General features: G+C 47.6%; 1 protein-coding gene across 2 annotated transcripts; it reads left to right on the top strand.

Annotated features, from left to right (window-relative positions):
- The first annotated feature begins 122 nt into the window (after positions 1 to 122).
- On the top strand, positions 123 to 9662 carry LOC102435244 (disco-interacting protein 2 homolog A-like). Of its 2 annotated transcripts, XM_006095961.3 has the most exons (8): positions 123 to 184; positions 849 to 1019; positions 2857 to 2918; positions 3566 to 3623; positions 5658 to 5732; positions 6009 to 6183; positions 6893 to 7016; positions 7649 to 9662. In XM_006095961.3, exons 1-8 carry the CDS (start codon positions 137 to 139, stop codon positions 7899 to 7901), a joined length of 966 nt encoding a protein of 321 aa, XP_006096023.1. In that variant the 5' UTR covers positions 123 to 136; the 3' UTR covers positions 7902 to 9662. The 2 variants fall into 2 exon arrangements, with proteins under 2 accessions (XP_006096023.1, XP_023615619.1); XM_023759851.1 differs by lacking the exons at positions 2857 to 2918; positions 3566 to 3623.
- Positions 9663 to 13079: the final 3417 nt, after the last annotated feature.

Below are 13079 nucleotides of genomic sequence, written 5' to 3'. Positions count from 1 at the left end.
GCCCCACAGTGTTTTTCTCTTGAATACCAATTCGTTGCTGTTGCCCCCCCCTGAAGCTGGAGAGCAAATAGTTCCCTGTGGCTGTCAGCCGTGAGCCAGTACAAGGCCCGCGTTATTCTTCTGCTCCTACTCGGTGATGGAGATGTGCACCAAGGGTCTGGGTGCACAGACAGGTGTCCTCAGGGTGAGTGTGTCTGTGCCCAGGCCTGCTTGTGCCCTACTGTCCTCATCCCTTTTTAGGAAGTGCCCAAACCAGGGATTTCTAGGTTGGCTCTTAACCGGGCCATTGGAATCTAAAAAAAAGACTCCCAACACAGCTCCAAGCAGTTGGGGAAACAGAGAAAACCCTTACCAGGCACCAAGTCATGCTGGCTCTATGTCCCTTCTTCCCGGCACCCACCCTGCTGGGAGCTATTCACTCACTCCCCACCACACCTCTGTAGTAAGTAGTTGCTCCCTTCATCCACACACCCATGTGGCAGGATATGAGTATGGGGTGGGCAGGCGTGTGGGGCTGGCTTAGGCAGGTACATGGTGGGGGGTGTGGGGGAGCATGCGGAGGGGGCAGGTCTGACACTAGCACTGGGGGCATCTTGGAAGTGTCAGGGTCCCTGAGGACCTGGGACAGGATCTGGGAGAGCTCTGTGGAGCTATGACCAGATGAACTGAAGGACTGGCTGGTGTGGATGTGGAGCAGATGGGTAGCCTCTAGCAATTCCATACTTAGAATTCTGTAGAATGAGACCGCAGCGGAGGAGGTGGGGTGTATGTTCAGGTCACACATGGGTCCCCTCAGGAGCTTCCTAAAGGAGTGTTCAGGGCCTGTCTTACCCTGCTCCTTCCCACAGATGAAGGGGGTCAACCTGTCGTGTGTGCGCACATGCATGGTGGTCGCTGAGGAGCGACCTCGGATCGCGCTGACACAGTCCTTCTCCAAGCTGTTCAAGGACCTGGGCCTGCCTGCACGTGCCGTGAGCACCACGTTCGGGTGCAGGGTCAATGTGGCCATCTGCCTCCAGGTAAGGTGGCTGGGCCGGGCACCCAAGACAGACAGTTTTTTAATCGTCGCTGTTCCTTGTTGTGCCGGCTACATCCATTTCTCATTCTCTGAGCCTTTAATGTTTCATTTCCAGTTTATCTTGGAAAGCTATGAGGGTTCTATTTTTAAAAGATATTCTCTTCACAAACAAGGCTTATTTGGAAAAAAATATTATTTTGAACAGTGACTATTTCTTATCTGGAAGAATCTCACTAAGTTGGATAAAATATGCATTTAATTTTTTAAAACAACAATACTGTTTTAAGACATCTAGTAATTTTAAATTGAAACATTATTGTGATCATTTGTATTACCTGTAATTCATATTTGAGACATTAAGGTATTTTACTTAAGGTATTTACATGAAGTTTCAGAAATTGAACAGCTAACTGCAGTGCTGTTTACTGCTTCTTCAGGTGACTCTGGTTATTTTCCAGATTTTGTACTAGTATCTCAATTTCACTCTTTCTAAATATATATGAAATGCCTGCATAGAAAAGACTTGTTAGATGGAAAGGCAGCATCAGAACCAGAGCAGGGCTCCGGGAGAGCTGTTTCTTGTTTCTGGAGCCTTGGCTCAGCTGGGCCCTCATCTCAGAGCACTCCTGTCATGGGCCAGCTGTGGACCATCATCCTTTCCCCCTTATGCTGATGTCCTCTCAACCGTGAGAAGACTCTGCTACCACTCCAAGCCTCAGACCCTTGCCATGTGGCAGGAGGAAGTGGGCTGGGTGCCCTCCTCATACCCCTCCTGTTGTAGAAAGTAGGACTGAGCGTCAGGCTCTTGGTGTGTAGTCAGCAGCTGTAAATGAAGGCATGTCCTCCTTACTCGATATTTGAAGGTTATCTCCTCTATCTGTTGGCATGTGGGATGCCATGTGTGATTGCAGAAGTCTTAATGAGATAATCACATTTGCTCTTTGAGATGCAGTGACGCATTTTGCTGTCTCTTATCGTGTGTTTCTCACGTGGCCTGTTGCTTTCTGTTTGTCTCCTGTGGCCGTCTCCTCCTGTCTCACTCTGCTGGCCTCCTTTGCCTCTGTCAGCCCAACAGGCTGGGAAAGCTGGCTGAGCAGGTACGACCTTGACCTCGAGGTACCTCTGTGCTTCCCCCATGAGTTCCTGTGGCCTTCTCCTCAACTTCAGACAGATACGTGTTTCTTTTGCTGTCTGACTTTGCTCACACTGAATATTATTTTACATATTATAAAAATGCCTCTGTAATAAAATTTAAGCAAAACTGTTTTTTAAAAAATTTAACATTCATAGCATTGCCTCTGGATAGACGGGCTGTTGAATCTCAATGAAGCAGTTTTCGTTACGTTGTCTGGGATCTTCAGAGAGTGATGTTGAGCAGAGTGTCCATTTAACTTGATGTTCCTTATCTAATAAAACAGAAAATAACATCCTTCAGTCAGGGTCCAAGTGTCAGAAGTGAGGAAAGGGAGAACAGCACTCTGTTGACCCTGATTGAGCCTCTGCTGTGCTCAGCCCTCAGTAGAATTAGGTCGGCTGGAGAGAGGCCAAGCCTGACCGATAGCTGGATGCAAATGCCCTCAAATCCTGTGATGGTGCTTTCACCATAACGTAGAGACCAGCTGTGAGAACTGAAATGTAAAATTGTACAGTTTGGCATGTTCATTCAGTGTCACTAGTGTTTCACTCGATGTTATCAAGCCATGTAATGTTTGGATGGAAGGCATCAGTGTCCCTGGGCAGGCTCTCTGCTGGAGCAGAGATGCTGCCTTCCGGCGGCAGCGGGAGGAGCTGTTAGGTGGCTGTGCCGTGTAGATGCAGACGTGCTGCTCTTCTTCCAGGGCACGGCTGGCCCGGACCCCACAACGGTCTACGTGGACATGAAGGCGCTGCGCCACGACAGGTAACGCCACTGGTGAAGTTGTGCAGCTGGGTCTGCCCTGACTGGGCCCTCCTGGCACCTGGACTAGCAGGTGGCTGGCTAAGCTCCACTGGGGAAACCTGGGTTTCCCTCTGCATCACTGTGTCCTCGAGACTCAGTCCATGTCCCTTTATCTGTTGTTCCTGTGATCGGGAAGGTGATAGGAGTGACCTAACATTTGCATTTAGCTTTTTATGGGGTTGAGGACAAGTAAAGCAACTAATGGCAAGGACTTTTTACCACAATACCATTTTAAGACAGGACTTAGTTTTTACATCAATAAACGTGTGCTGGGGGTCTGGGTCCCTCTCAGCTTTGAAGCTCTGATCCTGGTCTGAGCCCTCAAATGTGACCACGCTGCAGTTCAAGGTAGACAGATTACTGTGGACAGGGCAGCTGGTTGGGGACGGCCCCCAAAAAACTTAGAACAAGCTTCTGCCCTGAGCTGTGCCAGGTGAGCCAGGCAAGTCGAAGGCACCTGAAGTCACTGTTCCAAGGTTACAGTAGGTCATTGTCAACAGACTGACTGTCATAGTGATAATTTCTGATGATCTTATGAGTTGCCTTTTTAGAGGTCATTACCTATATAGTAAATTTTATTCTGAAAATTTTCCCTTGTTAATTTTTAGGGTACGTTTGGTAGAACGGGGTTCTCCGCACAGTCTGCCATTGACGGAGTCTGGAAAGGTAGTGGAAACTGCACTTCTCCTGATGAACACAGATGGCTGTGGTCAGGCTGGGCTGGGCTAACGCAGGAGGCCTCCTCCTCCCTGCAAACACACACAAGGACTAGGTTAAGTCTTAGTTCAACACACATCGAAAGCACAAAGCCAAGAAAGGAGGACTGCAAGTGCAGAAACACAGAAGGAACTCCCATTGCTGGGGCTCGAGGCCGTAGGGCCCCTTGGCTCAGGGCCCAGTGTCTTCACAGTCTTGGAGCAAGGGCCAGCACAGCTACCCAACTCAGGCCCTGGCCCAGGTGACAGCCAGGAAGTGGTTCCCTCCAGGGCCTTGGGTAGTGGGTGGAGTCCTAGACCCATCTTGCAATTTTCCATTGAAGCCAATCCAGAAGACTGGGAGCCCATAGAGGGGTTGGGAGGGATGGGATGGGAGGAGTGAGGCCATCTGAGGGTGCCCAGGTTAAAAATGTGAGCACCAGGAGATGGGTCAGCAGACAGAGACCCAGGGGAATAGGCATCCTCAGAACCAGGGGAGGTTTAAAGGAAGGAAGAAAGCCCACATGGTCCGATGACGCCATGTGATGAAGATGGTGTGCCATGGCCAGCAGACAGCAGGATAGTGGGCAGGGCTGTGTGCCCAGCATGGCCAGGAACAGGAAGCTCCCAATCCATGCAGCCTACAGGGCCACCTGACTGCTTACACACTCCTGTGGCTATAGATCCCTTTGGGGAGGCAGCAAGGTGCCTGGAGAGGAGCTCGTGTGCGTGTATTAGGGAAGAGGAGGAGCAGCCACAGGGACCCAGGGCAGTGGGCTCAGCTAGTCAAACATCCTGGGAGGGAGCATCATCACAGGGAGACTAGCATAGCTACAGTCGAGCTGGGGGAAGAGGAGGAGGTGCAAAGCTGTGGAAGCACACCTGCCATGTGCCTGCCTGTCTTTAGCATCACCTGGAGGAGACCAGCTGAGAGGTGAATATGGGCAATGACCTCCCCTTTCTGAGCACATTGCTGGAGCCCACGCTCAGTGGACAGCTTTGCTTATCCTTTTTGTATGCTCAGCATATTGCCCCTGTATTATTAAGTTTCAAATGAGTTATGCCTGAGGGATTTGTGTTCTGGAAAAAGCTCTGGCTTTAGGGTTCAGGTGGGCCCCCATGGAGAGAGGTCAGAGGCTCCAGCAGCATTCAGGAAAACAGGACTGTCCCACGGGTAGTGTGTGGCAAGGATGCAACAACAGTGGGAGGAGAAGAGGGTCTGGCACTGACCGTAGGCAACAGCCTAAACTCACGCCCTTCCTGTAACTGACCCCTCATCCCTTCCCACCTGCCTGGGGGACCTCAATGTCATCATCATTTTGTACGTGAGGAAACAGGACACAGAACAGGTGACCATGCCTGGAGCAGCCACAGGGTCTGACCTGAGCCCAGTGAAGTCTCCCCAGGACCAGGTGTGGGGGTTTCCCTGATTTGAGGCACCCTGCCCTGGAATGTTTTCCATGGCTCCTGAGTATGAGCTGGTGCCTCCGTCTGTCTGAGTCGACACAGAGCAGGTGACCAGTGGTTGGACTGACTCTGAGTCATTGGCAGGAAGGGTTCTTCAAGGTTAGAGTTCCAGCCCAGAACTAGGAGGCTTGATGAAACCCATGGACAGAGTCCTTGCATGGCGGGGCTGGGGCGCAGCTGAGTGGTGGGGCTGGGTGGCCTTCTGCACTTGTGTGCCCCACGAGAGGCAGGCAGTGCTCGAGTGGCCTGTTGAAAGATCCCAAGTAGAAAAGATGCTTATATAGACCCTCTCTGCCTCTCACAACATCCAAAATAAGGTCCATTCTTAGGAACTAGGGTCATTTTGTTAAGATTCACATATATTTTTATCAATTAAAGTCTTATTTCTGTTCATATTCAAATTTGGGTTGGCTTTAAATCTGATCACTTACATGTACACATTGTGTTGTTTGGATTAGCTTCCAAGGGCTGTTGGTTTTAATGTCATTGAGTCTGGAGTCTTGTGTTGTCTTTGACATGGGCACGGTTTTCCTTCCAGATCCTCCCTGGAGTGAAAGTCATCATCGCACACACTGAGACCAAAGGGCCCCTTGGAGACTCACACCTGGGAGAGGTGAGGCTGGGGGTTGGGTTCTGGAACCTCATGCACCTCAGGAGCTGCTCCTCCACCTCTTCCCATCTGCCAAGCTATTTGGTCCTTTCCCCCCCAGGCACATTTGTGCTCCTGTACCCAGTACTTGGGTAGGATTTCTTGGATCCATGGGATGAGTTCACAGGATAAGCAACACTGAAAATGCCCTGCCTTTTTGCAGTGTTTTAAGTTTTCTTGGCGAGTGGATGTCTCATGATAATCTGTGCTCAGCTCATTCTTGTCCTCTGGGCCCCACAGATCTGGGTTAGCAGCCCCCACAATGCCACAGGCTACTACACTGTCCATGGAGAGGAAGCACTTCATGCTGACCACTTCAGTGCCCGACTGAGCTTTGGAGACACCCAGACCATTTGGGCAAGGACTGGCTACTTGGGCTTTCTTCGGAGAACGGAGCTCACTGATGCCAGTGGAGGTGAGGGGTTACGGTGACCCCGTGTCAGCACTGTTGGGGGTGAGGAGCTCTGTCCACAGCCCACAGGGTCTGCTGCTGCAGCTTGTGAGCCTGACAGGCACGTGCAGCATCTCAGGGATTCCTGCTGACTCACCACACCCCTTGCAAGGAGCTTGTATCTTTGGGTGTGGGGTAAAGGATGAGCTCTGACAGTGGTGTTCTCTGAAAATTACTATTTTTCCCTTTGTGACCGTCCTCACTGTTCTTGGACCCTCGGCCTCTGCTGAATTTGTGGGGTTGTTGGTAATGCTGTCAAGTCCTCCCCCAGCCAGAGCCCTAGGCAGAGCCACCTGCATGTTTCACCAGCTGTGGGTAGCACCCTCCCCACACACGACCCGTCATAACTGCAAAGTCCTTAGGCCCCAGCAGGCCAGCCAAATCAAGTCAGAACTTTTGGTAGCCCCTGTAGATGCTGTTTTGTTTCCAGAAATAGTAAATATTATTTTTAAATATATATTCACACATTGACGTAATTCTTTGGAATCAAGGGCATGGACAGCACCTTTATCAGGCTCTGCTGCACGCCTCACCCATTTGGAAGCTTGGTTTTCAAGTGATGTTGGAATAGTGAGCTCCCTGTTCCAGAGAGCCCAACTCAGGTTGACACAGATGTGTGGAGGCCCAGATTGCACTGTGCCTTTCTGAGGTGTGCAAACTGTGCCCTTCATAGAGCGACATGACGCACTCTATGTGGTTGGGTCTCTGGATGAAACACTGGAGCTGAGAGGCATGCGGTACCACCCCATCGACATCGAGACATCTGTGATCCGAGCACACAGGAGCATCGCCGAGTGGTAAGAACCCAGAGGAGGGCAAGTCCCACCCAGGCCCTCATCTGGGGCAGAGCCAGGGACTGAGGGCCATCTGCCTGGTCACGTTTCCAGCAGACCCCGATTACAGGCACATGCTGGCAAAGCCTCCTCTCCCAGAGCTGGCCCTGGGCTCTCCAGACCTGCTCTAGGAAACACGCACCAGAGACCCCTTGTGCAGCCCTTTGGTTTTGCTTGGGCTTTCCTTTTTTCCTAGTCAGTTTTAAACCAAGCGTTTGACCCTGAATGAACAGGCAAAGTGTGAGTTCTCCACAGTTTTCCTGGTGTTTCTGCTTTTAATGTGAATTTTCTCATTTAAATGGTTGTGATTCATAATTTCTTCACTTTGTAGGGAGCTTGCATTGGGACAGGCTCAGCTTTCAACATCAAATAATGAATGCTTCTAATTTTTAGCAAGAACTTTCATTAGAATAGATAGTCCTAGACAGCACATTTAGCCTAGCCTTTCAGTTGTGAACGATGTTCAGCAGCAGCGCAGTGTCAATAAATATACTTGTATTTTTACTCTCCTCTGTTTGGCATCATTTCCCATGTATCTGTTGGTCCTCAGAAGCTGATGTCCATGCCATGTAATGCCATCTGTCTTCTCCCTGCAGTGCCGTGTTCACCTGGACCAACCTGCTGGTGGTGGTGGTGGAGCTGGATGGGCTGGAGCAGGACGCACTGGACCTAGTGGCCCTAGTGACAAATGTGGTGCTGGAGGAGCATCACCTGGTCGTCGGTGTGGTGGTCATTGTCGACCCAGGCGTGATCCCCATCAACTCTCGGGGTGAGAAGCAACGCATGCACTTGCGTGATGGCTTCCTGGCTGACCAGCTGGATCCAATCTATGTTGCCTACAACATGTGAGCACCTCTCACCAGCTTCAGAGTTCTGTCCAATGTGAGGCTTCCAGGGGTTGGAACCATGTGAAAGTGTTAGAACATGTGAAGACACTGCAGTGTGTCTATAGCCACCAGGACAAAGGACTGCAGTCATCATGGAATACTGCACCCCTTGCCCTACTTTTAGAGATTCGTCTCAAAGTTCCCCAAATCTTATTTGAGAAGCCACTTCCTGAATTATTTGAAGGAATATTTTAATCTTCAAGGACATTTACAAAAACATAAATGTCAGTATTTTAACAGTTAGGGTGACTGGGAAAGGAAATGAAAGGCCTGGCCATGGGTATCATGAGGAATTGCAGGTGTGCAATTTGTTCTCTACTGTATTGCAAGTTTGCACTTTTTAGACTAAAAATATAGTTCTTGATTTAAAAAATTCAATTATTTATTCCCACTTCAAATGACAAGTTTATATGTAGAATTTAAGCTAGTAAGGATTTGAGGCCCCAGTACAACTGATTCACAGGGAGGAACAGAGCCCAAAGAGGCTGATGGGAAGGGTAGCAAGACCTGCCCACTCCTCCTACCCTGGCTCTTGGGCCCCAAACCAGGCACTCTAGTTACAGGGTGCTTCCGCTCTCCCAGTTTATTGAAACAGGTGTGTCCGATTGTCTGCACACATTGTCACTAATGTTCAGTAAGTGCATTTGGGGCTGTCAAGGTAGATACTCTGTTTCGGAAAGATAAACCAGCATTTAGTTTTAAACCACTTTCCTAGGTTTGTAATTTAATGCTGTGTTTAGTTAAACACTTGTTTTCATAACGTCACAATATAAATTCTTCTCAATACATGGATGTGTACTGAGTTATTTTCATCCCAAATTAACAGATTTGGAAGCACTGATGACAGTGTCTGAGGTTTTCACATCCTCAGTGCAAGGTAAGGCTCTCAGACCTCTGGGGAGAGCCTTACCCCATGATGAAGGTGGGCCTGGTTACCCTTAACCTGGCTTTCACATTTTGAGTTGTATGCCTATTAAATTTGGCCAAACCATATTCAGTTATGACTAAACAGAGTGATATTACAGTAAAACTAAATCAAAGAGAATATAAAATCCTTTAGAAACTTATAAGAATTTAAAGTGAAGCTCAAATCTAAGACTTAGCGTATTTTTATATAGCTAATAAAGAGTATGTTATGAAGTTGTTGGGTTTTGGGGGGAACTGTGGATGGGAAAGTTTATGGATCATGCATGCTTCATAGTAACAACCAGGTTTTTCTGGAATTAGCCTGAATCAGTGCCTAACAAAGCTGTTATTAATTCTCTACCATTTAAAATTCTCCACCAAATAGGTCTGGCTAACTAGGCTAACTCTTACATTTTACTCTTATTTGGCTACCAATAGCAGGTGCATTGTAGCTCTGTTTGCCTGTTGTGGTGGACTGCAGTTAGTTATGTTCCAACATACTGGAATTGTAATATCTATTGTAATTATGTACATAATCTGTGTAACTTATTGTTTGACATACAGATAACAGATATTCCTTATAATAGAATGGCCGGCAGGGGAAAGAACTACCTAACCCTAATCTTAATGTTGTAGTTTTGTAGCAAATATTGTAAAATTTTTGTATTGAAAGGTCAGTGTCAGTAAAACAAGGTGTCTTGTAAATTAAGACTTTAAGAAGCACATTAAAATGTTTTAAGATTACTCTCTGGGAATTCTGTATATCACACTAAAATTTTTTATATCATAATGTTAATAAAAGTTATTGATTTTGTAATTCTGCATTTTGAAATGTGTGAAAAGGTTTTTTTAAATGATCCCAAATAGGATGGATTTTATTATGCATTACTTTTTTCTGAATATAAAAGCATTTATGCTTACAGCATAAAATCTACAAAGCACATTAAAGTGTAAAGAAGAAAATCTATAATCCTACCTCTGAGTAATATAGCAGCATTAGTATTTGACGTAAATCCTTTTGGGGATTTTTTTCCTTTTAAAATATTTTACAAAATTAGAATCATATACTTTTATAATCAGCTTTTGTACTTAATAAATTACAGACTTTTTAATGTTACATATATTCTTCTACATGTTTTAATGACTGTACAGGTGTGTCATGACTAAAGGTAGCTTTTGCTCAATTGCTGTTGTCCATCATAGTTCTTTCAACAGTGCTGCAGTGAACCTCCTCCCAGATGTGTGTGTGCACATCTGCAGTTACAATTCCTGCCTCAGGCTTCCTTCCCATAGGTGGAGTGGGGGTAAGAGTTCATGCCAGGCTTGAAGCTCTGGGTGCTCACTGCCCCGGTTTCCTGCATCCAGCTCTGTCTTTCAGAGTTTAATGAGGGAACCTATTTACATGAGTCTGTGAAATGTTTAGGAAGGACCTTGTGGAGTTTTCCAAGGGCAGTGCAAAGTGAGAAACTGAGAGCTTATTACTAATTCTAAGTGCCAATTAAGTATAGGGTGCCTTGTTCCCCAGACTCTCTAAGTCACTGAAAAGGCCAAATGAATGATCATTACAGATACTGCTTAAAAGCAGAAGTTGAAAAAGGACAATGAGGGACCAGATGAAGCTTTGAGGGGAGATGCATTGCCATTCCCAGCAACAGTAAGCTGGGCTTCCAGGTGGGTACACCCAGATGCTGCCATAGGCTGCAGATGGAGAGCAGGAGAATGAAGGCCCCCTATCAGCTGTTGTTGCATGCTGACAGAGTGCAGCACAAGTTCAAAGATGAACAGTGTTTAGCACTTACTTTACATTAAAAAGTAGGGAAAGATCAGCTTCTGGCATGACAGCCCGAGAAGCTCTGTGAACATGCTATTCAGAATAACAGGTGAAAATCACTGTTAAAAAACCAACCACTTAAGGCCTTTGGAAATGGTCCTAAGGGCATACAGCAAATGAAAAACATCTTTGCATGAAAGTTCAGTAAGAAAACCAAGAATCTGTTATCTGAACCAAGACTGATCTTGGGAGATCTCTTCCATCCAACCTCCACTCATGGAATGCAGCCTCTACCTTGGATGAAGTGTCACCGAATACAGGGGCTCTGACTGACCTTGTCCAGCTCATAAGTTGGTGGTGCCATGCCAGGAGATGCAGACTGAGAAGACCTCTGGCTACTGCCCCCCACTCCACTTTAGGAGTGTTCAGCTCCTAAAGCAGGGGTGTCACTCAGAGGTGCCTGGGTCTAGCAAGAGAGAAACAACTTATCACTTGCAAGGGAACTCCAGTAAATCGACAGCTGAATTCTTACCAGCAATAATGGAAGCCAGAAGGCAGGGGGATAACATACTCAAAGAACTCAAAGAAAAAAAAACACCTCAACTAAGACTTGTATATCCAGCAAAGCTATCTTTCAAAAGTGGAGGCATAATACATTCTCAGGTAAAAAGATTGGATTTGACCTACATTATCAGAAATACTAAAGTTCTTCAGGCTGAAAGCAAGTGATTTCAGATGGTAATTTCAATTCACATGAAAAAAAACAGTACTGGTAAAAAGGTAATTATAAGACTATATAAATTGTGATGTCCCTGCTCAGGGGTCCTCAAGATGGTGAGGTCTTCTTCCCTATCCAATGCCTTGCACAAAGTCTAATCAAGTGAGAGGGTGGGCACAATTCCTCTGTAAGGACCATATAGGCCAGTGGTCGGCAAACTGCAGCTCGCGAGCCACATGCGGCTCTTTGGCCCTTTGAGTATGGCCACGAAGTTTCAATCGCACTGTATGTGCGAGCCCGCACATGGTATTTTGTGGAAGAGCCACACTCAAGGGGCCGCAGTTTGCCGACCACTGATATAGGCAGACAGTTCTGCCTTACCAACCCAATGCTTCCTAACTTCCTGAGGATGAGAATAACCTGAGTTCTTGTTAAAACAGTCACCAGCCAGACACGGCCCCATCCCAGATCTGGGAGACCTGTCACTTGGGATATTTAACAGGCCCCCAGTAGAGTTTTGTGTGGAAGGAGCTGTGGGGCCCATGTGACTCAGGATTTCCTCCCCAGTGTCTATCCCCAACCCCTCAGAGGGGAAAATTTCAGGGGCAGTCTTCACTGTGTGAAAGGTTTCCAGGGACTGCATGTTCAATGTGGGGGTTGGGGTGAGGGGGTCATCAAGAGAGCCTGGGGGCACTGGGCTTTGTTCTTGAGGTTGCTGGCCTCAGCCTAGGCTCTACCCCATGTCCAGCCTGTGCCCAACCCTCCCTGCTTTGCCTCCTGCCAACTTGCTTGAATGATGTTTATTTTTCACACTCTTTTAAGAAGCTACTCCTTTTCTCATCAAACACAGAGGAAAAGGTTGTGCCAGAATCTCATCTGGCCAGATCGGCAATGATAAGAACCCAAGTTATGTCTGGGTCAGAGAAGGATGAAATCTCCAAAATTAAACATCGTATCAAGAAAATCTCAACACTATGCAACCAATAAGAAATTGCACATGTAAATTGGCTACTGAGGCTCATGTGATTGTCATCTAAACCCCTAATTTTAACCTTTTGTGTTCATCAAAACTTTTTTACTGAATTTGAATCTGATAAATTTGAACTAAAAATAAATAAAAACTCTGAAACAACAGCAATCAAACCCAGGAGCCTCATGGGACAGAGTTGTGGGTCTTCCCAGAACTTCCTGGGAAGAGTTGTCAAACTGTTTCCAGGGCCTCAGCTGGTGTGTGAGAGTTGAAGGGCCCCTCTTGCCTTGGAGACAAGGGTGGGGTCTTGCAGGGTAGAGCTGCAGGGGTGTCCTGCTGGGACATAAACTGCACAAGGAAGACACCCAGAGTAGCCCCAGGTGGCCTGGGAGAAAATGTACTTTCTTTGGTGGCTGTAGGAGACATGGTCTGCTTAGGACAGGACCAATCCTGTGGAGGTGATGATCTACAATTGTGCGTGAGGGCCAGCTGGTAGAGGCCCCTGGGAGACTCCAGGGCCAGAGAAGGTAAGGGGGACAGGTGGAGCCCTGGCCTGTCCAACCTCAATGTCCCTCCCCCCATTGTTCCCCAGGGGCAGGGACAGGGTGAACGAGGGAAAGAATGGCTCAGGAATCCAGGGCCTTCCTGAAGTCCCTGTGCCTGCTGGGAGCTCTCTGTGGAGACTCCAGGCCATGTGTTCCCCCTTCATGATAAAGAGATGAGGATGCCTCCTCCTCGTGGCGGAAAAGTCTGACAGCTGTGTTGCCCAGACTTG

The sequence above is a fragment of the Myotis lucifugus genome, unplaced genomic scaffold (assembly GCF_000147115.1).
Source record: "Myotis lucifugus unplaced genomic scaffold, Myoluc2.0 scaffold_163, whole genome shotgun sequence".
Classification (NCBI taxonomy): Eukaryota; Metazoa; Chordata; class Mammalia; order Chiroptera; family Vespertilionidae; genus Myotis; species Myotis lucifugus.
This window is presented reverse-complemented; position numbering and strand designations above follow the sequence as displayed.

What these genes read in the sequence shown, in the direction of transcription:
- LOC102435244 (XM_006095961.3), top strand. Translation starts at nt 137, where the DNA reads ATGGAGATGTGCACCAAGGGTCTGGGTGCACAGACAGGTGTCCTCAGG. An exon ending in CACAGACAGGTGTCCTCAGG is followed by an intron (nt 185 to 848) that starts GTGAGTGTGTCT and finishes TCCTTCCCACAG; the next exon opens with ATGAAGGGGGTCAACCTGTC. An exon ending in GAGACTCACACCTGGGAGAG is followed by an intron (nt 5,733 to 6,008) that starts GTGAGGCTGGGG and finishes TGGGCCCCACAG; the next exon opens with ATCTGGGTTAGCAGCCCCCA.